The sequence below is a fragment of the Sorghum bicolor genome, chromosome 3 (assembly GCF_000003195.3).
Source record: "Sorghum bicolor cultivar BTx623 chromosome 3, Sorghum_bicolor_NCBIv3, whole genome shotgun sequence".
Classification (NCBI taxonomy): Eukaryota; Viridiplantae; Streptophyta; class Magnoliopsida; order Poales; family Poaceae; genus Sorghum; species Sorghum bicolor.
The window spans coordinates 53,749,687-53,773,316 of NC_012872.2; the positions used below are offsets into that span (position 1 = coordinate 53,749,687).

Genomic DNA, 23,630 nt, shown 5'->3' on the forward strand with positions numbered 1-23,630 from the left:
GAAGATAGGAGGAAAAAAAGAAGCAATATACATGTGATCGATAGATGGGTCCTCTAAAAGTAGGTCCTTGACTTGTGGGCTTCTGCTAGAGTTGAGTCTTGACTTGAGCTATTGCTAGAGTTGTTCTGGCTACTTATGAATTCTAATGGCTAATTAGTGCATATTTTTTCCTTTTTGTGCAAGAATTGTGCATAGTTGGGTTGCCATGTCTTCTACAAGGATACTATTCGACCCTAATCTCATGTTCATTTGAAACTTCCAAAAAAATGGTTGTAGAAGTATAATTAACATTTTGTATGGTAGTTGAGCCATGTTCGACATAGGAACAATAGACTTTCTGACTATTGATACCCGAGAACTTAAAACTATGCACCATAACTTCATTGAAAAGATTAAGACATCGAGGAAAGATTGGTAGTATAGCTGGTAAAGTATATGTAGCATGCATATGATGCGTGAATTACTATTTTAATTAGATAAACTGAACTCTCATTTGCCATGCATATGTCATACAATGAATGAAATATATATGCAAGTGTTGTAGGTTAAGCAATCCTACACCTCCAAACTAAAGGAAGATGATTGGGTACGGCTGTTATATAAGTACAATCAAGCTTAATTAATAATTAGCATAGTGTTGTTGGCTGGCTGGAGGTTGAAATTGTTAAGCATAGTCAAGCTTGGCCTACATGAATGATGATGCACGCATGTGGACTCCTCCCTTTTCTAGTATACAGTACAAGTTCATCGTTCCTTGGACTAAGTGGACACCTTCCCCGCTATAGGACAAACTACCACTTTTCCATGATCCTCCGAGCAGGTAACCATATAAACAATATCTGTTCTTTAAGGACTATTGGGCCGGGAATCTCTCAAATCATACGTATGCTCTTAATTAGATGGTCTCATTTAGGGATGAAAACGGTACGAATATTTTCCGTCCGTATTCGAGACCGAATTCGTTTAGAGGGGTTCAGATCTGTCCGTATCCGATCCGTTTTCATCCCTAGTCTCGTTAGCCTATAATAAACATAATAAAAGAAGTTACAAACACATATATTTATATATATGTTTCGTTATTATCACTGGTTAGGATCATTTCCTAACTAACCCACTCCAAAATTTTAAAGTATTCAAGGAGAAAATGTTTGTGTCCATGTCAAGGCAACAAAAACGTTGTGCTTGTGTCTGGGTCTCACACCAACCAAATATATATTCTATAGATTTTTGAACTGTATATGTGTGTTATTATGTCTTCCTTTTTATTGTCATGCATGACCATCATATATATCTTGAGAAAAAGTCATGCACAGAAAATGTAAACCATGCATGTTTGTGTTGCATTTTTTTATCAGTATATATGGTCTTTATTATGTTGCTACATATATGCTCTCCTTTTTTTCTTGCATACATCACCATCATTCCAGATTTTGTATTAGTGGTGAAGATTTGAGATGATTATTTTCTCTTTTTTCCTTCCCTCATTTCAGCGGGAGTTAGGTGTGTACACCCTTGCCCTACCTAGGCGAATTCGGCACGGCAGACTAGCTCATCTTTCATTGTCTTCTCGTAAATTTTCTTTCTTGTCTTGATGATCCTAGATCTCGAAAGCAATTGGTTGTAGCAAGTTGAAGTGACATGCATCCTTTGACTGGACAAAGGGAAACTTGACAAATTTATTTATATTAGTCTGCTCTATCTTGGGTCCATCTCGTGTTGTGCTATGTTGGAGACAACTTATGTATTTTTCATCTTTCCGGTCATTTTGTGCTGCCATGTACTAATTACAGAAAATTAGGCCGGTCGGAACCAAGGAGACAATATTAAGATGCTAATAATTATCTTCTTGGGTCCAAACAGATCTACCTGATAGTTTAGGGCACTCACAATGCAAGACTCTATCACAGAGTCCAAGACAATTAATTACATATTATTTATGATATTTTACTGATGTGGCACCATATTTATTGAAGAAAGAGGTAGAAAAACTAAGACTCCAAGTCTTATTTAGACTCCAAGTCCACATTGTTCGAGGCAATAAATAACTTTAGACTCCATGATAGAGTCTGCATTGTGAGTGCCCTTAGCTAATTATTAGCTGAGTACCCAACTAAAAACAATTTTACTATTTAGGTCAGTCTCAATGCATAGTTTCATGACACAGTTACCAAAACTATAAACTAGGTAACCGAGCCATATGAGTTTCATAGGGATGAAACTCCTTCATTTAATGACCCTGCCAAGTCAACAATTTTGCTTATGTGGTACCCTATTTAATGTGCATGACACTCTCATGAAACATGCATTGAGACTGACCTTAGACCAAACTAACTATATAATAGCTATGATCTATTAGCTATCTAACTATTAATATTAGCAGCTAATGGACCTAAAGAGACTCCTGGTATATATCTCTACCATAAGGCCAGTCTCAATGGCCCGTTTCAATGCACTGTTTCCAAAACAAATCTGCTGACACAGCATCAATGAAACGAACAATGAAACAACCTCCACAATGCATGAGTTTCACCTTGATGTTTCCTAGGCTGGGCAAAGCATTTAATTACTGCAAAATGATTGGATCATATGCAAGATGGTGAAAGGATTTAGTCCTCAGTGGGGATTTCATCCTGTTTCACCGCGTGGGAAACAACGCCAGCGGAGTTTTACCATGGTGAAACTACTTCCTTCTCTCTTCTCTTCGTTTCATGCAAAAAGTGCAGTTTTACTGACATGGCGCTTTAATAAATGTGCATGACATCCTGGTGAAACCCCCATTGAGACTGATATAAGAAGGTTATATTGGACGCCTACGATCGACAACGGTTCTATTTCTATATCAAACATCAAAGATGAAGTTTTATTATTAGTTTGGGAACTTGTCTTCAATAATAGCACAATATAAACCATGAACGGTACGTACAGTGGTCCTTGCATTGACAGGAACTATCTTTTGTTGTCTATCTAGAGCCGACTGTGATAATTTCTGCTGCCTCATACTGATGGTATGGTATGAACCTAGCTTTTCGCTCTAAACTCAATTTAAAATGACACCTATCATAGCTATTATTCCAGTATATACTTCTTTGAAACGAAAAAGTTCCAGACAATAATGGCACACACATGCATGAGTAAATAAAGTTTTGAAAACTTCGTGTTGTGAAATTTGTGAGGCAAAGATAAGTTCGGCCCCCACATGCAGGTCCTATTTCTTAATGACATGAAGAGCTGAGCCTCTGCCGGCCTATAAATACAATACTTGCTGCTGGTACTGCTTTACTAACAAGGCGGAGAGCAAAGAATAATAAGAAGCAAGGCGCGCAACACGAGAGCCACCGTAGTAGTCATCTTTCTCGCTCTTTGCTAGTTATCTAGCTAGCTCTCCTTCGTTCCTTTGGGCATCATGTACCTGAACCCAAGAATCGTAGGGTGTGGGGAGACGACGCTGGTTCTCTCCCATGGCTATGGAGGGAGCCAGGCTATCTGGGACAAGGTGCTGCCACACCTCTCACGGAGGAACAAGGTGCGTCTACTAACGTTGTTTCTCTCATCATTCTCGCTCATCTTCGTCTATGGCGGCGACGAGCTCGATCGATCCATCTGCTTAATCCTGCTTATTAAACTGATGATCTCTGGTCCATGCATCAACCATATATACCTACGCAGGTACTACTCTTTGACTGGGACTTCTCGAGTACCGCCGCCGCCGCTGCCGCCGCCGCCGAGGAAGAGGACGGGGAGCACAGCTGCTACACGTTCTCCAGGTTCGCCGACGAGCTGGTGGAGCTCATGGACAAGATGGAGCTGCGCGGCGCCGTGTACGTGGGGCACTCCATGGCCGGCATGGTCGGCTGCATTGCGTCCATCAAGCGCCCCGACCTCTTCACCCATCTCGTCCTCGTCGGCGCATCCCCGAGGTGAGCATCCACACCGGCCTACTGCCTACAGGTAGTACAGCAGCCTACACAGGCTGGCCTGATTGCGTAGTTTTCCTCTGAAATCCTTTCCTCCTTGTTTTTTTTTTCCAATTGTTGCCGAAACAGTGTTTAATTACTCTGTCGACAAACATTGGATTGGTTAACTTTTGAACAGCTTTTTTTATTGTTTCAGAAAAAAAAAACTTCTTTTATTTTGTCTAGCTAGCATGATTGTTGCTACCTTTTTTAATAACATTACTATATTGCCATTAATTAGCCCTGCAGGCTCTTATCATAATGGTAAAAAGGATCGTATGTTATCAGTAGGAAGATCCTGAGAGTTGTATGATCTTTCAGAGTTACCAATTAATTTCTAGTATCCTAATTCACTCAGTTTTCTTCTAGTTCATCTATGGTATATGTATGGTCCATACATCCTGGGCTGGGTCCATCTTCAGGTGTCGAGGCTGTCGGGCATAGTTTTGTTCTATTATCTTCAAAATTATCCATGCATCCGTTGTCCATACAAAATGTTCTTTTAATAAACACAAATTCCTATTCAATGAATTTATGCACACTTCAGTTTGCTTTCAAATCAACTTGTCTTTTGCAAGCTTTTAATTTCTGCTGACCTTAATTGTTGGAATTGTATACCAAATTATGTGGAGTTTGATAGTTCCATCCAGTGGCGGAGCTAGGATTTGAAACTTGGGTATTCCCACTTCTATGTTATAAAAAAGTCGAATTTATAGGCTAAAATATGGCCAATAACAGTGCAAATCAGCATTTAAAACCAATATTTACTTTCTAGAATCTAAACTTCTAATTGAAATGCTAGTTTTTTATCTGTTTTGAGCTCAAATGTAAGAAAATACTATAGATTATAGCATTATACATTTATATATATAAGTATATACATATATCTATATAAAAGTGTACCAAAATAATTGGGTATTCCCAGGAATACTGGGGAATACCCCTAGATCCGCCCATGGTTCCATCTATCCTTGATTTATATATATGTTCTGCCATTTTTTCCTTTTTATTTGCGAACGGAGAAGCACATGACACTATGACAGAAGTGACTGCAGTTCATATAGGGATGAAATGAATCTAATTACATTTATAATAAGACTTATGCATATTTTACAAGAAACTATATATCCCTCCGGTAACATAAAAAACCATTCTGGTTTTATCCCAACTTCCCAAGTTAAAGAATTAAGTCTAATAATAAGTGAGACGACTTCATAAAAGTGGTACATGATATTTATGTAATAAAACAAATATAATATTATGAAAATATATTTCATTATGAATCTAATCATAAATATTGTTTTTTTTCTCCAAAAGCTCATCATGGTTTGACTTGGAACAAAATCAAAATGACTTTCTTTTATAGACAGAAGAAATGATGTGCTGGTTAATTATTACAGTCATCAGTGTGCTACCTATTCACGTTACCCTTCTTTTTTATTTGTCATACTTCATTATTACTTATGTTGCTATCCTCAACTTTTGATATTAGTGAGGATTAGCTGCCGGTTCTCTGTCATAATAAATCCGAAATGTAGCAGTCACGGCACCATCGCGAAATTGAAGGGATCAAGTGGACGTAATCTAGAGGGCATATAAAGTAGACAATCACGTTCATTCTTCTCTGTTCTTGGTCATAGCTAGGCAGGTTGTATTCACACGTACTCTGTGCCAAATTATAAGTCATTCTAATTTTTTTATGTATGTAGTTTTTTTTCGTGCAAGACCTAGATGGCTAGATTAATTTGACAGAGTTTTTACTATCTAAATGCATAGTGAAAACTATGCATCTAAAAAACCCGAACGATTTGTAATTTAGAAGGGAAAAAGTATTATAAGATTGGTTCGTTGTTACTTTTGTATGTCCACCTTTTAAACGAGAACTTTAATTTAAATAAGCCAACGCATATAAATATTGAGTTAGATAAATTACGGTTAAGTTTAAGGATGCATGTTTAGTGCACTAAAATTGTATGTACTCAAAAACTATTTAATATGATACTAATTGGTGGCAACTGCCAACTGATGATATACTGAAGAAACATCGTCAAAGGTCAACATTTTCTTTTTAAGTTTAAGACTTACTTCTTCAAAAAAAATTGTCTTGAAGGGTAGAGTACACGTACGTACGGATCGATGGAGTACATACATTAAAGAAAAGTAGTTTAGTCTGGTTAACTTTCTGTACTAATCAATCAGAAAACTGAATAAACAAAAGATGGAACGAAGATCATCACACTCATCACCCATGGACCATATAATCATCAATTTGTTCGATCTTATAGATGACATCCATACTTGCTGACTTTCTGTATACGTGCATATATTTACAGCTGTCACAATCGCTTTTAGGCCTTGTTTAGTTCCGAAAAGTGAAAAGATTTCGGTACTGTAGCACTTTCGTTTGTTTGTGACAAATATTATCTAATCATGGACTAACTAGGATCAAAAGATTCGTCTCGTGATTTACAGCTAAACTGTGTAATTAGTTTTTGTTTTCGTATATATTTAATGTTTCATGCATGTGCTATAAGATTCGATGTGACGGGGAATTTTGAAAACTTTTTGGTTTTCAAGGTGAACTAAACAAGGCCTTACTGCATTTGCCAACATTTCCACACATATATTTTTATATACGTACGTACGTCGATGAGTTGATCAACGACGACGATGGTTGCAGGTACATGAACTCAGAGGACTACGAGGGCGGGTTCGACGAGCCTGACATCGAGGCGATGCTGTCCAGGATCTCGTCGGACTTCCGCGGCTGGGCCGAGGATTTCGTGCCGCTCGCCATCGGCGGCGGCGGCGGCGGCGAGGACGACTATCCCTCGGCGGCGGAGGTGCTGGCGCGGAGCTTCTTCGCCATGGACCCGCGCGTGGCGCACGGCCTGGCGCGCATGATCTTCCTGGGCGACCAGCGCGAGCTGCTGGGCGACGTCGCCGCGCCGTGCACGCTGGTGCACGTCTCCGGCGACTTCGCCGCGCCGCCCTGCGTCGGGCGCTACATGCAGGCCCGCATGCGCGCCGCCGCCATGCACACCATCGACTCGGTGGGGCACTTCCCGCAGCTCATCACGCCCGACGGGCTGCTCGGGATACTCGACCTCGTGCTCGGCTCCGCTGCCGCTTCCGAGGAGGAGGAGGAGGAGGCTGCGGCAGCCGCCATGGCTGAGACGAGTAGCGAGGTCGACGTGGCGACGTAGTGCTGGTGCGCTGCTCTTGTGCAACAACATCCCGCTCGATCGATCATCAGCCTTGGCTGTCTCTTGTGCTCTGTGGTCTCATTATAGATTTGGTTCGGTCCACAATGTTTATTAACGTTCATTGCGCGTTTGGATTTTGTATAATTCGTAGAAACATTTACCATGGTTCGTTTGGAATATTTAGCTATTGCGTCACCCAACTGTCGCATTATTGGTTTGATGATCATGATGGATTGAAGGAAATGGAACACTGATTGTTAAAGCATTGTAAATGTGACACGGTTTAATTTGCAGGCCTCCAGCTTCCCTCGTGAATTAATCTAATTAACGTAGAGATCCATGGTTTTTTTTCCTAGGGAAAATTGCATATATAGGACTCTCGCAAAGTTTAAAATAGCGGCAACTTTTTTTCAGCTGCTATGCAGCTACGCTATAGCGGGGCTATGATGGATAGCGTTTTTTATAAAAAAAATATGAAAAACACGAGTAATGATGAAAAAAACATGACAAATATGAAGAATTTTGATGAATACAAATATGTTTCCATAAGTCTAGGTAACATTACTAAATACCAATATGACATTACATCATGGTTCATGAAAACTTAATTGTCTAAAATAGCGGTGTTATAGCGCGTAATAACGGTAAAAATTATTATATATAGCAAATGCAACTAAGCGGCGCTATAGCGCATAATGGCGGTAAAACTTGTGATAGTGGCAAAAAATACGAATAGCTTAGCAGCACGCTTGTCCAGTAACTATAGCACCGCTATAGCTCGCTATTCTTTTTTCTTTGAATTCTCGTCAAACCATTTTACAGCTTCCTTGCGCCCACTCACCTGCTTTGCCCCAGCCCAAACACCTCTAAAAAAGTAAACAGCTGCTAGCCGCGGAAGCCATGAACCGCCGCGGCCGTTGCCATCATGGACGACGCCCTTGCCGCCGTCCTATCCTACCTCTATAATTGCATGTATGAATTAGAAATGCATATATATCTAAAATTAAGCTAAAAAAATGTACGAAAGCATAACATATTTTATAAATCTATAACTGCAAGTATGAATTAATTGTAGAAATACATATGTCTAAAGAATAATTCTGTAAAAGTTGAAGGACGCAATTTGGACTTTTTCGTTTCAGAATTAAAAGGAAGAAGTCCACTTAAGATCCCTCAACTTTCGCGAAAGTCTACTTTTCATTCCTGAACTTCAAAACCGAATAAAATACATCCCTTAACTTTTAAAACCATGCATATTACGTCCCTGACATGGTTATGAGCGGTTTTGAAGGCAGTTTTGTCTTTTTTATTTTTATTTATTTCGGTTGAATATTTGTAAAATTATAGTAAATCACATAAAATTCATAATATAGTAAATTTGATTTTGTTGGACTCCAGCTAAGTAGATCTACATAGTAAACATATAATATGATATGCTTTGTACAAAGTTTTTTTTGTTGTAGCTTTAGATCTATGTTTTTCTATAATTAATTTGAATAATTCATAGCTATATGTTGTATGGCCCAATTGTGGTGAATTTTTTATTTTGTGCTAATTATTATATGTTTAAACTATGGTAAAAATTTCATACTCATTACGTCATGTATAACTTAGTTATAGATTTATTAAGATTTAACAAGCATAAACATGAATAAATCTATAACTAAGTAATACATGATCCAATGAGTATGAAATTTTTACTACAACTGAATCATAGAATAATTAGCCCACTATATAATTTTCATCACAATTGTACCATAGAAACTATAGCTATAATTAGTCTAATCAATTACAGAAAAACATAAATCTAAAGCTGTATAAAAAAATTTTGTACTAAAACATACTATATTATATATTTAATGTGTAGATCTACAATCCAACACAATTAAGTTTCTATTTTATGATTTTATGTGATTTACTGTGATTTTTCAAAAAATCAGCCGAAATAGATAAAAAGAAAAGGACAAAACCGCTTTCAAAACCAGGACAGAGATGTAATGTGCACGGATTTAAAAGTTGAGGGATGTATTTTATCTGGTTTTAGAGTTTAGGGATGAAAATCAAACTTTTGTGAAAGTTGATGGATCTAAAATGCACTTTTTCCGAATTAAAATGTATTGTTCAAAGTTCCGGTCCAAGGCCCTGTTTGGTTCCTCTTGCTAAATTTTAGCTAGCTAAACTTTAGTACTTTAGTAGCTAAAGTTCTAAATACATTGACTAAAAGAAGCTAAAATAGTTTAGTTCTATTAGTCACCTAAGAGTAGCTAAAATAATTTTAGCTAGCTAAAATTTAGCAAGAGAAACCAAACAGGCCCCAAATTTAGATTGCACCTCAGCCCATTCAACCATGATAATTGAATGCAGCTTCCTTGCGCCCCGTCCCCTGCTTTGCCCCGGCCCAAACACCTCTAAAAAAAAGGTAATCGGCCGCCGGGGGCGGAAGCCACGAAGCGTCGCCGCCGTTGCCACCATGGACGACACCCTTGCCGCCGTCCTATCCTACCTCCCGCCGCCCGCCGCCTCTGCCACCGGCTCCCTCTCTTACTCCTTCCCCGCTGCGGAGGCTGCCTCCCTCAACGGCGAGGAGGAGGATCGCATCAGTCGCCTTCCCGACGAGATCCTCCGCAACATCGTCTCCCGTCTCCCAACCAAGGACGCTGCCCGCACCACGGTGCTCTCCTCCCGCTGGCGCCACCTATGGGCCTCTATCCCTCTCGTCCTCGACGACGGCGCTCACGGACTCGCCCCCGCCGTGGCGGCGGCGGCGCTTGCCTCTCACCCGGGGCCAGTCGTCTCCGCGCGCCTCGCCTCCTCGCAGGACGCGGAGGTCGTCGCCTCCGTGTTCGCCTCCCTCGCCTCCAGGGACGTCGAGGACCTTGTCGTGGTGATCAATGGCTCCTGGCCAGTCGAGTACCGCGTCCCCTCCAAGGTCTTGGACTGCGCGGCCCTTGGCCGCCTCTGGATCGGCCTCAGTCAATTCCCGGACACGTCCGGCGTCGCTCCGGCCCTCCTCAGTCTGCGGGAGCTAGGCATTGTCCACTCCTCCGCGCAGGATCGCGACCTCCACGCCGTGATCCCACGCTGCCCCGAGCTCGAGACCCTCGCCCTCGCTCTGACGCAGGACTACCCGAGGTACCTCCATATCTGGTCGGGGAGCTTGCGCTGTGTGGTGATTTGGAAGTCGATGCTCAGAGAGGTGCACCTTGACGATGCGCCCAACCTGGATCGCTTGCTGGTAGAGCCGATTGCTGATGCTGCCACACACATTAAAATCATTAAAGCACCAAAGCTGAAGATTCTTGGTTACTTTGATGTTGGACTGCATCAATTGAAGATTGGTAATACTGTCATAAAGGTACGGGGCGTGTGCTGCTTATTTCATTTGCCTCTCCATAGTGGGATAGATGATATTTAATCATTCCATTTCTCTTCCTTGTATTGAAGCTTGAGACAAAGATAAAGCCAAATGCAATGGTTCGGACCCTGAGGACACTGGCATTGAAGGTGCAGTTTGGAGTCGAGGATCAAGTGAAACTGATGCCCACCTTGCTTAAATGCTTCCCATGCCTAGAGACATTGTACATCAAGGTATCAAGCCCATGACTTCATCATTCATGTTGTAGTTTGTGATTTTACTTGCTAAACTAAAGGAAAAAGTCCATATAACCCCCTGAAGTATTGGCACTTTCTCACATCATACCCCGAACTTTGAAACCGTCTAACGACCACATTAAACTATGCCAAACCGTCTACTTGACCCCCTCGGCCGGTTTTGGTCCCTGGTTTTGCGTACGTGGTGGCTGAGTTGGACAGTGGTTTCCACGGTGGCCGCGGGACCCCACTCGTCAGGCCGCTGGAGGGTGAAATACGCCTCCCCTTTTCAGAAGCCGCCTCCGTTCCCTCTCACTCCTCGCTCCCGCCCGCTCTCTCCGCCCCTCCGTCTTCTCCGCTCTCTCCGCCTCCGTTCCCTTTTCAGAAGCAGCCTCCAGAAGAGGACAGCTCTGCTGAAGATGAAGAAGGAGATGAATTCAGAGCATATGCTAAGCAGGTGAAGACGGAGGGGCGGAGGGAGCGGGCGGGAGCGAGGAGTGAGAGGGAACGGAGGCGGCTTCTGAAAAGGGGAGGCGTATTTCACCCTCCAGCGGCCTGACGAGTGGGGTCCCGCGGCCACCGTGGAAACCACTGTCCAACTCAGCCACCACGTACGCAAAACCAGGGAGCAAAACCGGCCGAGGGGGTCAAGTAGACGGTTTGGCATAGTTTAATGTGGTCGTTAGACGGTTTCAAAGTTCGGGGTATGATGTGAGAAAGTGCCAATACTTCAAGGGGTTATATGGACTTTTTCCCTAAACTAAACCATTAACTTGGTTGCCATGTAGTCTGTTCCTTCTGAAGCACTGGTTAATGCTGGCATAGAATTCTGGGATCAAGTTGGCTTCACAGAATGTGTATATTCACATCTCAAGAAGTGTGTGTTAGAAGCTGTGCGAGGCGAGGATAATGAGCTGGCATTTGCAAAGTTCATCATGGAAAGTGCTCAAATGTTGGAGGACTTTCATGTTTTTGTCGATGGCAGTTGTTCAAAAGATTTTGTGCTATGTCATTTATCTTCCGAAGGGTGTGTATCTCTAGATGCTAGAGTTGTGGTGGAGAGGCAAGATGGCACTGTGTGGGGCTTCCAGAGAGCCATCGATTTGTTTCAGAGTGACCCGTTTGGTTGCTGAATCTGGAGGTATTATCATGGTTTTCTCAAACTTCTTTACATTCTGTATTCTTCATATTGTCATATTGTTACTGTCAACACCACACCTGCACTTTGAGTTTTCGGCACATCTAGCCATCCAGTTTAGACAGTCATATATGTTACTATTATGTGATTATGTCTGATTCTTTAACTGCTTAATTCTACACAGTGCCTTTTGTTGTAACCTCAGATCCCTTGAGCTTTGATTATGTCATAACTGTTATGAATCCAGCTTGAGATGCAACATCAGTTCTTCTAGAAAAAAAAGCATGATCTGTGTTTTCTTCTGGTACTGTCGGTTGTAGATAGGATGAGAAATGTGTCCTAGTACGTCAGTTTAGTCCATTGGATTTGCATATAGTTTTTGCCCACAACCATGATGTGTGTTATTCCCAAACTTCCAGTTTCAGTGGTAATGAAAAAGTATATATTTACTGAATTGCATTGTTTTTGCTTGTTACGACACATCATTCACCTCACCTTTTGGGTGACACAGTTGCATAGGAACTTTCCTTGGTTCTCATCAGAACAATTTACTATTTTATCTCAGGTGGCAATTTGCTATTTAACTAGCAAGCTTGTCCATGCATTTGCACGGCTAGATAGCAAATCACAACCTAATATCAATGTTGTTTGTCATCTCCATTGCCGATAAGCAGTTCGGGCATTGGCAAATGGCAACTACCCTTATGGCCTTACCCCTTTTGTCTCTCTTGAGCCTCCTCATGGCCAGTGTTTGCATGTAGCTTGTTGGCCATAATAGTTGATACCGCTGCTAGTCCATATTGTATCCAAGATCACTGAAGTTAGCTGCTAGCATTATTTCCCTCTCAATGGTGCTGCATTATTTTTCCTCGTCAGTATGTACTACTTGGATCTTCTTGCTAGGTCGATCTTGAACACATGGATCACTCTGTGATTTCCTCATTCCTTGCGGAACTGAACCCTACTGTTGATAACATGCTTAGCTTACCTCGAGCACGACCACCTTTGCTGCTCACTGCAGATTTTCCTTATCTGTGATGGCTGCATTACCATCCTTTCTATCCATGAAGTTTTCTGCCTTTGTCATCATCCATGCTCAGCTTCCCTCCTTGTTCTATGTCGAGGAAAGAGCTCCCTTACTACCATCCATGCTCACTGGAGAGCTTGTCGTCATCCTTAACATTGCCTAATTTGACGCCTTGGAGGGCCACCACCACTGCCAGGGATCCACCTCTTCAGTACCTTTGCATGTCAGTACTCAGATCAACGTGCAACGGCAAAAGTGGGATTTGTTATGCATTTTTTTTCTTTAATTTGGAAGTTCACTGTTTTTTTTCTTTTCCAATTAATCTCACCACATATGGACTCTTCTCTATAAGCTAATAGATGTTAGACATATTGTTATGCTGTCCTTTTTGCCAAAAACTTAGCTTTATTTTTTAATAATGGCAACAGAAAAGCCATTATATGTATTTTTTGTTAATTTCTAAGCCATGAGAGTTACCACAGAGGCTTCTTTTGTTGGCCTATTACAGAATATACTAGATATGTGAATGTGATCCAGCGCAGAGAAGGCTGACAGCATGTCCAGGATATTACAAAATGTTAATCCAATCTGACTGCTCATCCTGTGTAGGCTAACCTACCTGCTAACTACCAGACACCAAAGTGTGTGTTTAACTGCATTTGAAACCGTTACCCCTCAGCTTTGCTCTGTAGACCATTGCATTTCATCTGTTAGAGTCCACACCCACATATTGTGGTAGGTATGTTGTGGGAGAGTACCACCCTAATAGTTGGTCCAAACCTTGTGACATCCTTATGCTACAGGCTCAAACTTTTCAGCAACATTGCAATGATCTTGATGAATACACCCTCCATTTGTAGCATGATGTTTTTTAGCTTACAAGATTCCAATATGGAATTTCTACAGCAAGTTTTTTTATTAAAAATGATACTATACGATCACTAAGGGCCTGTTTGGATCCCATGAATTGAAACCAATATCTAGAAAGTGCTTCCCATTTTCATTATTAGATTACTTCTCGATTCCTCTCAATTCTGGGACCCAAACAGGACCTATGGAAAACTTTTTAACGACATATCCCATGATTATTTTCATATGACTAATAAAAAGGAGTAGTTCTAAAATACTAGCAAAGTTAGAAACGTTTGGTTGCATGCATTCTTGGATGTCACAAAGTAATGGGGGGGAGCAATTTACATTCTGATCTAGTGGGTTCATTAATCCTGTATATTCTATCAAGTTAATTATTCAGATAAAGTGGCTTAAATTTTGTAAATCTGTTTATATATGCCATACATCTTTCTGTAATTTGTTTGGTTTTGGAACTTCAGAGTTACTATTATTATTATGCTATCTCTCTATCAGGTATTGCATACCACTATACCAGCCAATAGTCACAGACAACTTGCCACTCCAACGGTTAAGTTTGCCCAGCTGTGGGACTGGAACCTTCAAGGCCTCAATGAGACGAATGAAGGAACTTGAGATGGTTTCTAAAGCTTTGTTGTGTTGCACCTGTACTTTTGAAGGATGATGATCAATGTTGCTAATCCATTTGATTCTGAGGATTGTAATCATTTGAGTTCACCTTTGTTTGTCTTTTGCAATACTATGATACTGTATGGTATTGGCAGAGTCTCTCTGCAAGATCTTGGATGAGAAGTTGTAAAATGAGGGTGATGCTCCCATTGTATTGTTATTGACTTAAGGTGCAGAAATTGAAAGGTTGGAACATGTGAACTATGTGAAATTCAGAAATGCAATTCTCCAATTTTCCTTAGTGTTGCAATGGAGTAAATGGTAGAAAGTGACCATGTTGGGGTCCTTGCTTACTAATTTACTCCCTCCTTTGTGAAATTATAAGTCGTTCTGGCTTTTTTGGTACATAGCTTTTGCTAGGGACATAGATATTTATCATAACTAGATATGTAATAAAAAGTTATGTATCTAGAAAAAAAAACAAAATGACTTGCATTTTGAAACGGATGGGGTACATCAAGGCAAACACAATGGCTAGTTGAGAGGCCATGTGAAACGTGAAACAAGTCAATGAAGGTTTCATGTCCAAGTGGCTCCAAACTGTTTGGCAAAATTTATTATTGGACAGTATTAGAAGTTGTCTTTTGCCACAAGCCATTGAGGCCTTGTTTAGTTTCAACCAAAATCCAAAAACTTTTTAAGATTTCCCATCACATCAAATTTTACAGCATACGTATAGAGCATTAAATATAGATAAAAAATAACTAATTTTATAGTTTGTCTATAATTTAATAGACGAATCTTTTGAGCCTCCAAATACAAACAAAATTGCTATAGTGTCTAAATCCAAAAAGGTTTTGATCTAAACAAGGTCTAAAGAAGAGTGTACCCCTTCCACCCTTCGTACCCCTTCTGCCCTTCACACCATGGTTTTAAATAAATGACGTCCCACATTTCACATTGTCGTTCCTCAACCCCAACATTTCAGAAACCTGGCCATTAAGGTTTTCATTGTCTACTGCCTAGTTTCCTTGAATAGCAGTGGGTTCATGCTAGCTATATAACGTGTAGTATTATTACATTATTAGTTAATTATATTCTTTTTTATTCAATTCAGGTGATGAATCGCTTTAATTTCTTTTTTTTATCATATCAATCGCTTTAATTTTGCCGAAGATGAAAACAGTTCCCTTACCTTCCAGTGTGTATACTGTGACAGCACTACTCCCTCCAAGACATTTGACTTTTTTTAGTTCAAGTTTGACCACTTGTCTTATTCAAAAAATTTATACATAGTCAAATTTAAGTTATTCTTAAAGAACTTTTACTAATAAACTAAACCATGACAAAAGAAGTGATATTTTGCGCATTTGAATAAGACGAGTGGTCAAACTTGGTGTAAAAAAAAATATCAAACGTCTTATAATTTGGAATGGATTGAATACATAGCAGATGGACTGCTCTACAACCTTCATATTCAGCTGCAGCCACACTTGTCTAGCATGCTTTCATTTGAGGAGATGGTCATCGAGTGACTTCATACTCGATGGAGAGGCTATCTCTAACAATCAGTTGACAGACAAAGGCTACTATCCTTTCATAACTTTGGAGTTTGGACTCCCAACAACAGCAGGTGACAACTACAGTCAGTCCACAGCTAAGACCAAAGAACATCTCCTGACACCGGTGCTTAGCAGGCTACCATGCGTTGATGCGTGCGAACACAGGGAATGCAGCCAAACAAAAAGAACATGGCCAACTCAAGATAGCAAGTAAAAACTCAGATCGGCCAAGAAAACGCAGTTTAGTATCACAGCTATAGGACTGCAGATTGAACCACACATGCAGAAATTCGCACAAAAAAAAAAGAACCACACCTGCAGAAAGTTGTGGCTTGTGCAGCAAACACCATCAGAATCAGTAGGTTCAAATAGATAGATAGATAGATAGATAGATATATTTTTGTGTTCACTACCAAATAATGCATGCTGCAGCTAGAGAACTCGCAAAAGCAACAACACAGTGGTACCCAGAAATAAACACAGTGCTAAACACCAGTAATCTCTGGAGATCACGGGAGAACCAAACAACATCACGATGTTCCTCTCCAGCATGTTCATTTGCGAGCTGTGATGGCTGTTTTTTCCAGTCACATGCTCGCTTCCTTATTCAGAAGTCGATACCCAGCGAAGATGCAGCATCGGGGGTTCTGTGGATACATGCTGCTCTCCTAGTCTTCCCTTGCCTTCTGCTGAAGCTGAGACAGCATGCTGGACGCCGCCGAGTCTCGTGCCTCATGAGGGGTGACCTTCATATCACCATCTACACTCAAGTTGAAATCTGGGCCCGTAAGGTGGACACTGGCCTGGTACATATCTGCCAATATAGGAGCACAAACTGTAAAAGATCAAACATGTAGGAATTAAAAGCTATGAGAAATTAACAATTGAAAACATAAAAAGGTTTGCCGTCCAACTGAGCTTGGTGGACTAGGAATTTCAAATTTAATAACCCTCTGCTTGGCATTGAGAATGAGATGGTTGTGGCTGCAGGAAACAGAGCCAAACCGCCCCTGGGCTCATCTCCCAGTTCATGTCCCTGATCAGGTGAAAGCCTTCTTTACAGTGGCTATTATTTCTGAAGTTGGTGATGGTGAGCATACCCTTTTTTGGGCTGACAGGTGACTGCATGATCAGTGTATAGCAGAGGTGACTCCTCAACTTTTTGTTGTCATCTCTAAGAGACGGATCAAGCAGCGTACAGTCAAGGAAGCTCTCAATAACCGGGCATGGATCACAGACATACAAGGGGCTATAACTGTTGGAATAATGCTTGATTTTCTCCAATTATGGGATATCCTTTCAGACATTGTTGTACAGCCAGAAACATATTGGGAGGTTTTCTTCAAATGGCCAATATTCATTCAAGGCGGCATATGAGTGTTTTTTCTTAGGTGCTACTCTCTTTGCACCATGGGAAAGGATTTGGAAGACTTGGGCGCCACCAAAATGTCGTTTCTTCATGTGGTTAGTGGCACACAATAAGTGTTGGACGTCTGACTGCCTTGCACATCGTGGAATGCCTCGCGCAGAAATGCTGCCCACTTTGTGACCAAGAGGAGGAAACAATCAACCATCTCCTGGTTGAATGTGTTTTCACTGGTTTATTTTGCTGCGGCAGGTCGGTCTCCTAGCCTTGTCCCCACAACCTACTGAAAACTCCTTCCTTGATTGGTGGGAGAGAGCTAGTAATGCTATTTCTAATATGGTAAGGCAAGGGGTTAATTCCCTAATCATTCAGGGGGCCTAGATTCTTAGGAACCATTGTAATCGTTGTGTTTTTTATGGAGAGGCTCCTAGTGTTTCTGGGGCTTTAGTAGTGGCTGGGGAGGAATGCCGGTTGTGGACCATGGCAGGAGCTCGAGGCCTTTCCCTCTTGTAAGCCCATCTCCCATCTCCCAGGAGATTAGTGCTTTGGGTCTGTGTGCCTCTTTGCAGGCAGCTTAGGTGTGTCTGTGCTTTGGCTGCTATAGCGTGTGTTGTGTGAGTGAGTTGTGTTTGGGTGTCTTGTAAGTGTTGGGTTCTTATACACTCTTTCTTCTTAATACAATGAGACGCAGATCTCCTGCGTTTTTCGAGAAAAATAAAAGCTATGAGAAAGATATTGCCCGAGTTGGATCAAAAATAGATTCCAATTATATTTACTAGTGGACATTTAACTAATTCAAATCATGATTAGGATGTATACGTTCTAAGATCATGCATGTAGTATGGTATAAGAACAACTTGTTTAAGCACCTATCAGAGTCCGACTTTAAAGGTAGCTTTATACGATAACTGTCGCCTGCTATATGTATCAGCTTTACAGTGCAAGAAGAGCAGACTGTTAAGCCTAAATCTGACCGCATTATTCTGATGCCTATATGGTCCAAGGACTCCATGCTACGACATGCAGGAACTTGAAAGATCAGTGATTATCAACCACATACCACCGGTAACTGAAGGAAGTACTCTGTATCTTGGAAGAATCCAGTTGCTCTCACGGCATATGTCATTTAGTTCCTGTAATGACTACTGTCAGACAGAGGATTGTAGAGGCAGTCATGATAATAATTTACATCAGATGATTGTTTCTTGCCTGGCATTTGTCACGTAGAAGGATGGCTTCTTTCAATTTCTTCCTCTTTATGTTCATGGTTTGGCATCCTTCTCCAAAGCTAATTGGATTGGAAACTTCCATCATCTTCCAACTACTCTCATATTTCTTTAGGATTGATGTTATTTTAGGTGTCATCTCCGTTTCTGCACATGGTTTGAAAATGATACGCATTGGTATATAACTTTAAGGTAAAAGATTGAGGTTGATTAGCAACAATCACAAAGTTGAAGATATGTTGATATATATAGGTCTACAACTATTCTACGGGAATTGAAGTTGTCTTGCTAGTTGTCCTTGGGAGGCTAAATAATGAGCCATGGCTGAAAGTACTGTTCGCAGATTTATTGTGAGAGAAAAACACTGCTAAATGACTAGCAAATTCGGCAGATAAGCTCAAACGAACAGGCTAAATATTCATGCACTTGTATTCTGCAGCCTTGTTTAGATGGGATGGTGACGCCCAACTCCATCGTATGGGACTAAGGTTCACATATATAAATCGAAGCCTAAGAGTACAAGGCCCTCGTGCTATGTTTAGTAATGTTGTGGAATGGAAAGAAAAATTGTTTGCCACAAGATCATTTGATTTCACACTGTTATTGTCCAATTTATCCAGATTTAGTTGTGAAAAGGTAAAATACCTGTCAAGATTGTTTGAATGTCCATTTCGTACTCAGCACTTCGATCTCCAAGCACAAAATGCTCACGGAGCTGAAACGTAGATAGGCTAAGATAAGTACACATTAGGTTATCAAGGAAAAGAAGAATTATGATCAACAAGCATCACTGTAACTTCAGAAATGAATTGCAATATGTAACATACTGTATCATCTCGCATCTTCCAAAGTAATTGCAGCGTCGCATACTTCTGAACATCCATGTTACCTGTGATGCCACCTGAAATGAAATTTGAAGTAAGACATTAAGATTTGGGAGCATAAACATGGAAGTATTCAATAAGGAAAAGAAATTTCTTTTTTCTTGGATAGGATTTTCCTTACCAGACTTTTCAGTGTCTTTCTCCTTTTGGCTTTTCAAGGCATGGTCGTTAATTACAGGATCAACATCTCGTATCTGAAAGATAATTAATTCTTTAAGTTGAAGTTTAAAACATAAACATGCATATATTAATTATTATTGACTAGAAACATCACGCCTGATTTCGGTGCATCTTTTTCTCAAGCTCATACAAAGTTCTTTACCAAAATGATATCTTGGGTCACATTTCTACTTCTAGACTTCTCTGTTCTGCTGTCCATTTGGACACCTGAAATTAAGTGACTTTATCATAATGATGAGGAGAAACAACAATGGGTCAGTAAAACTGAAGTAGTGAAGATTGATAGACTCACTGGCTTGTAAGTCTTTGGTGGGGCTCTGACCACCCCCATGCTCTGTGTAGGTAGCAACTTTAGTCTTGAAGGCTTCAGACTTTCTTTTGCAGTTCGTGTTGCTGTCTTTTCTGTTCTTGCTGGTGCTGCAGTTGTTGGTGCCACTACCACCAATTGCTTTTACTACCTGCTTATTTTTCTTTGGAGTTGAAATGTCCGTGGTTATTTTTTTCATTCTAGACTTGCTATTACTATTAGCTTCTTGTTCCTTCAAACTTTCATCTATTTCAGAGAGGGATGATGATCTCCCATTTTGAAATACCCGTTCCTTTGGTGCACTCAGTGAAGAACCCAAAGGCCAGTCCCTGCAACATGTCAAGAGTAATATTTAGTCATTAACCTAAAAAAGTTGTAAGAAAACACGTTGTTATCAATGGTTTCATGCATAATCAGCTGAAATAAATCTTTATGTATACCTGTTCAGGACGTTTAACAAGACCTCCTTATAAGGCAGTAAATGATAGCATTCAACAACAGATGTCGTTGTTGGGTACAGACCACTTTCAAATATAGGACCACTCATCCTGTCAGAGGAAAGGAAGAAATACAATAGGGACAACTTTTATAAATTACTACAATTGAAAATTGTGTATTAACACTAAACAAAGCAACTCATTTAGGAGGGACAATCAGCAAGCATTATATCATATACATATGAAACAGAGTATCTTGAAAAGGGTGGAAAGAGCTTTAGCAATGTAACCATTGCTGACATTAATCTAAGATATGGTATGCAGTACACACTACTTATTTGACTAGGTCAATGGTACAAAAGTAGGCACAGTGGAAAAGCAAACCTTTCGATCAAGGCATCTAAAGGCATTTCCTTAAGCTTGCTATCGACAGTCTGATCATAGTGTAGAAGGAACAACATGGTAGCTGTCCCTTTCTTACTCAGTGAGTACACCCGATGTTCTTCGATAAAACGCAAATTTGTACGCTTCATACCTATTAAAACAAAAGTGTGAGACATACCTATTAAGACATACCAAAGATAGGTGCACAAGCATAAAATTTGCAGAATCAATAAACACAAGCACACGATTCTGCTTCTGAAGCAACTTGTGTATCGAACACACAAACAGGTGTAATTTTGAAAAGAACAACTATCAGCTCATGTACATAATCTAAGTTACTCTAGGCCACGATTGGTTGGCTTCCCGGAGAGCTTAGCTCGCTCTAGCCATCCAGGCCCTCAGCAGCCATTTTGGATGCTTGCAGGAGGGTTCTGTTTGGTTGCGTGAAGCGGCAAGTGGCTGGCTGTGCCTGGTGCTGGTTAGCAGCAGCCGTGGTGTCCGGAATCTGCAGACCCCTCCTGTCCATAGCACCATGACTACCCTCTATCATCTCCAACGGTCCAACCTGACAGGCACATCTCCCTTTCAACTCAACAGAGCATGTCTCCTTCAGCTAAACCACCACCGCCGTCATCGTGACTAGAGATCATTGGTATGGACAGCTAAATTCGAACAAAAGCAACAGGCAAACCCTGTACAGGAGCAACCGCAGGCATGCGGGAGGCTGATGAAATGGCACAGCAGAAGTGTGTGGTGTTTCTAATTGTTTTCTACTCCTATTGTCTTTGGTGTGTGCCAAGTTACACCTGATTTCAGCTGTTTGATTCACCATGGTCAGAAGGTGGGTGAAACTGAGTAAGGAAATCATTTGAAACCTGCTTTTAACTCATGTTTATTTTTTATTTTTTTTGAATTTTTTAACTCATGTTTATGTTGACTTGGAGTGGATATGGAAAGATGGAGGCAATGTTTTACATCAGTTTAGGCTACACGGACTGTTTAATATTGTTTAGCAACAAAAACAAATTAATCGTTATCTGAAATAAAGGCTACAGCATAGAAAACCTACTTGAGATTACTTCAGTACCAGTGGAGCCCTGTTAAAATAGTTAAGGATTTGTAGATTTTGCTTGAAAAGTATTCTCATTGTACATCAGAGACTATCTAAATCAAATGCTTCTGTATCTCACTATGGTCCATATATGTTTTTTATGATTCAATATGATATATGCTAATTGTTGAGATACCAGGATATATGCCTAATAAAGGAACAAGTCATAAATGGTTAAGATGATTTTTTTATCACATAAATGTGTCACCGCTGATACAAAAATTTTGTCATTGCAATGCATGAGAAATCACGATATGGACACGTGTGTGTCACATGTACATTTCCACTAGTAAAATCAAATTAAATGAGAGGAGCCAAACCACACAGCTAGCCTAACTCCACAACGTGACCATATTTGTGCCCATGTGCTTGTGGGTGATCTACAATTCTACTACAAATTAAGGCATGGACCTGTAGCCACTAGCCACAAGGCTGCATCTAATTGCTCTAGTCAGAAAAAAAAGGAATAAGGGTTCATATATACAATGCAGTCTAAGTTCAAGAAGAAAACCATAGAAGTGTATAGCACCAACCTGTTTTGAGCTCCACCTCTGAATATGCAATCTGCTGAAGCACGTACGGTTCAGAAGGAAGTGCTATGGAATTATTACTCGACCCCTGCACTGACATGTCACTGCTGAGTGAACCACCTAATGCCGTCTTGATATCTTTCTCAAACAAAGACCACACGCCCTTGGTTACAGATCCATGCTCGAGCAAGCACACTTTCTTTGTCCGATTGAGAAGCAGAACAGCGACCTTAGAGATCGGCCACATGATCATCTCGGGGGAGCCCTTCATGGGGTCGAGCGCCTCGGCAATGTCACAGGCGTCAATGATTGCCTTGTCAGTAACCGAGAGCCCCGCCCCTACTCCATTAAAAAGGCGGCTCTGGGCCTGGTTCACGTACATGAGCAGATTTTTGTTGCTGACGGTGAGGCAGGCGGACATGCAGAACCGATCAGGGCTGGCAAATTCGAGCTGTGGGAACTGCTTCCGGTGGTAGTAGTTGTACAGGATAACCGTCGCGTGGACCTGCGCAACAACGAAACCACATCCATGGCGGCGTAGTGAGGTAATCACAGACGAGTTACTGAAAAACAAAAGCGAATTCCGAAAGCCCCAAGCACGAAACAAATAAGCCGCAATAAGCTCCATAACGGCGCCGCGATTAAAGCCGCAGCTCGGCATTGCAGTATTGCACAAAAAAAAAAAGAGTGTGTGATCACTGATCAACACTAAGCGGAACAATGTAGCGGATCAGCCTCTAGAAGCCGCAAATTCCGAATGCCCCAAGCACGTAGCACGCCGCGCGACTCCCCCAAATCCACCACCAGAACGAATCGCACGGGGAGGAAGGGAATGCCAAGCGTCATGACCATGCTCTTTTCCTCAACCCCGATCGACCCTCCAGAAAACCCCACCGCAACCGCGCCACAACCGGCGAAGAGGAGCAATGGGTCAAGCGACAGGGCCTCACCTGACGCGCCACGTCCTCCTGAGTCTCAGGCGACAGGGCCTCCTCCTGGTTGACCTGGCCGCGCGGCAGCACCGGCACCACGAGGTGCTCCACCAGCTGCTCCACCGCGTCCTCCAGGTTCACCACCTCCTCGCTGCCACTGGCGCCGCCGCCGCCTTCTTCCTCCATCACCGGAACCCAAGCAGCATCCCGCGCCGCCTCTAGGGTTTTTGCGCCGCGGGGGGGCTGGGGTTTCCTTGGGAAGGGCAGGGGGCGGCCGCTGTTCCGACGATAGCTGCGACTGGGAAAGCAGGAAATGG

At 41.5% G+C, this 23,630-nt stretch overlaps 3 protein-coding genes across 4 annotated transcripts; 2 read left to right on the top strand and 1 right to left on the bottom strand.

The window, feature by feature from the left end:
* Positions 3,260-7,455, top strand: LOC8082188 (strigolactone esterase D14). The gene is made up of 3 exons (XM_002455841.2): positions 3,260-3,523; positions 3,667-3,917; positions 6,634-7,455. The coding sequence occupies exons 1-3, from the start codon at positions 3,404-3,406 to the stop codon at positions 7,157-7,159; spliced, it is 897 nt and encodes a 298-aa protein (XP_002455886.1). The 5' UTR covers positions 3,260-3,403; the 3' UTR covers positions 7,160-7,455.
* Positions 9,534-14,695, top strand: LOC8082189 (F-box/FBD/LRR-repeat protein At1g13570). Its single transcript, XM_002455842.2, has 4 exons — positions 9,534-10,514; positions 10,604-10,747; positions 11,539-11,891; positions 14,281-14,695. The coding sequence occupies exons 1-3, from the start codon at positions 9,630-9,632 to the stop codon at positions 11,881-11,883; spliced, it is 1,374 nt and encodes a 457-aa protein (XP_002455887.1). The 5' UTR covers positions 9,534-9,629; the 3' UTR covers positions 11,884-11,891; positions 14,281-14,695.
* Positions 16,309-23,630, bottom strand: LOC8082190. Of its 2 annotated transcripts, none has more exons than XM_021455348.1 (12): positions 23,332-23,630; positions 22,385-22,886; positions 20,741-20,891; positions 20,360-20,467; positions 19,905-20,248; positions 19,755-19,819; positions 19,554-19,626; positions 19,376-19,449; positions 19,194-19,263; positions 18,532-18,695; positions 18,383-18,455; positions 16,309-16,770 (listed from the first exon to the last, which is right to left on the bottom strand). In XM_021455348.1, the coding sequence occupies exons 1-12, from the start codon at positions 23,497-23,499 to the stop codon at positions 16,625-16,627; spliced, it is 1,938 nt and encodes a 645-aa protein (XP_021311023.1). In that variant the 5' UTR covers positions 23,500-23,630; the 3' UTR covers positions 16,309-16,624. The 2 variants fall into 2 exon arrangements, with proteins under 2 accessions (XP_021311023.1, XP_021311022.1); XM_021455347.1 differs by having other exon boundaries at positions 16,309-16,791.

Excerpts from the sequence above, each read along its gene's own strand:
- LOC8082188 (XM_002455841.2), top strand. The coding sequence starts at position 3,404 with ATGTACCTGAACCCAAGAATCGTAGGGTGTGGGGAGACGACGCTGGTT. Across the intron at positions 3,524-3,666 it reads ACCTCTCACGGAGGAACAAG|GTACTACTCTTTGACTGGGA; the intron begins GTGCGTCTACTA and ends ATACCTACGCAG. Across the intron at positions 3,918-6,633 it reads CTCGTCGGCGCATCCCCGAG|GTACATGAACTCAGAGGACT; the intron begins GTGAGCATCCAC and ends CGATGGTTGCAG.
- LOC8082189 (XM_002455842.2), top strand. The coding sequence starts at position 9,630 with ATGGACGACACCCTTGCCGCCGTCCTATCCTACCTCCCGCCGCCCGCC. Across the intron at positions 10,515-10,603 it reads TTGGTAATACTGTCATAAAG|CTTGAGACAAAGATAAAGCC; the intron begins GTACGGGGCGTG and ends CTTGTATTGAAG. Across the intron at positions 10,748-11,538 it reads TAGAGACATTGTACATCAAG|TCTGTTCCTTCTGAAGCACT; the intron begins GTATCAAGCCCA and ends GTTGCCATGTAG.
- LOC8082190 (XM_021455347.1), bottom strand. The coding sequence starts at position 23,499 with ATGGAGGAAGAAGGCGGCGGCGGCGCCAGTGGCAGCGAGGAGGTGGTG. Across the intron at positions 20,249-20,359 it reads TTGTTAAACGTCCTGAACAG|GGACTGGCCTTTGGGTTCTT; the intron begins GTATACATAAAG and ends GACATGTTGCAG. Across the intron at positions 18,696-19,193 it reads CATTCAAACAATCTTGACAG|AAACGGAGATGACACCTAAA; the intron begins GTATTTTACCTT and ends AACCATGTGCAG.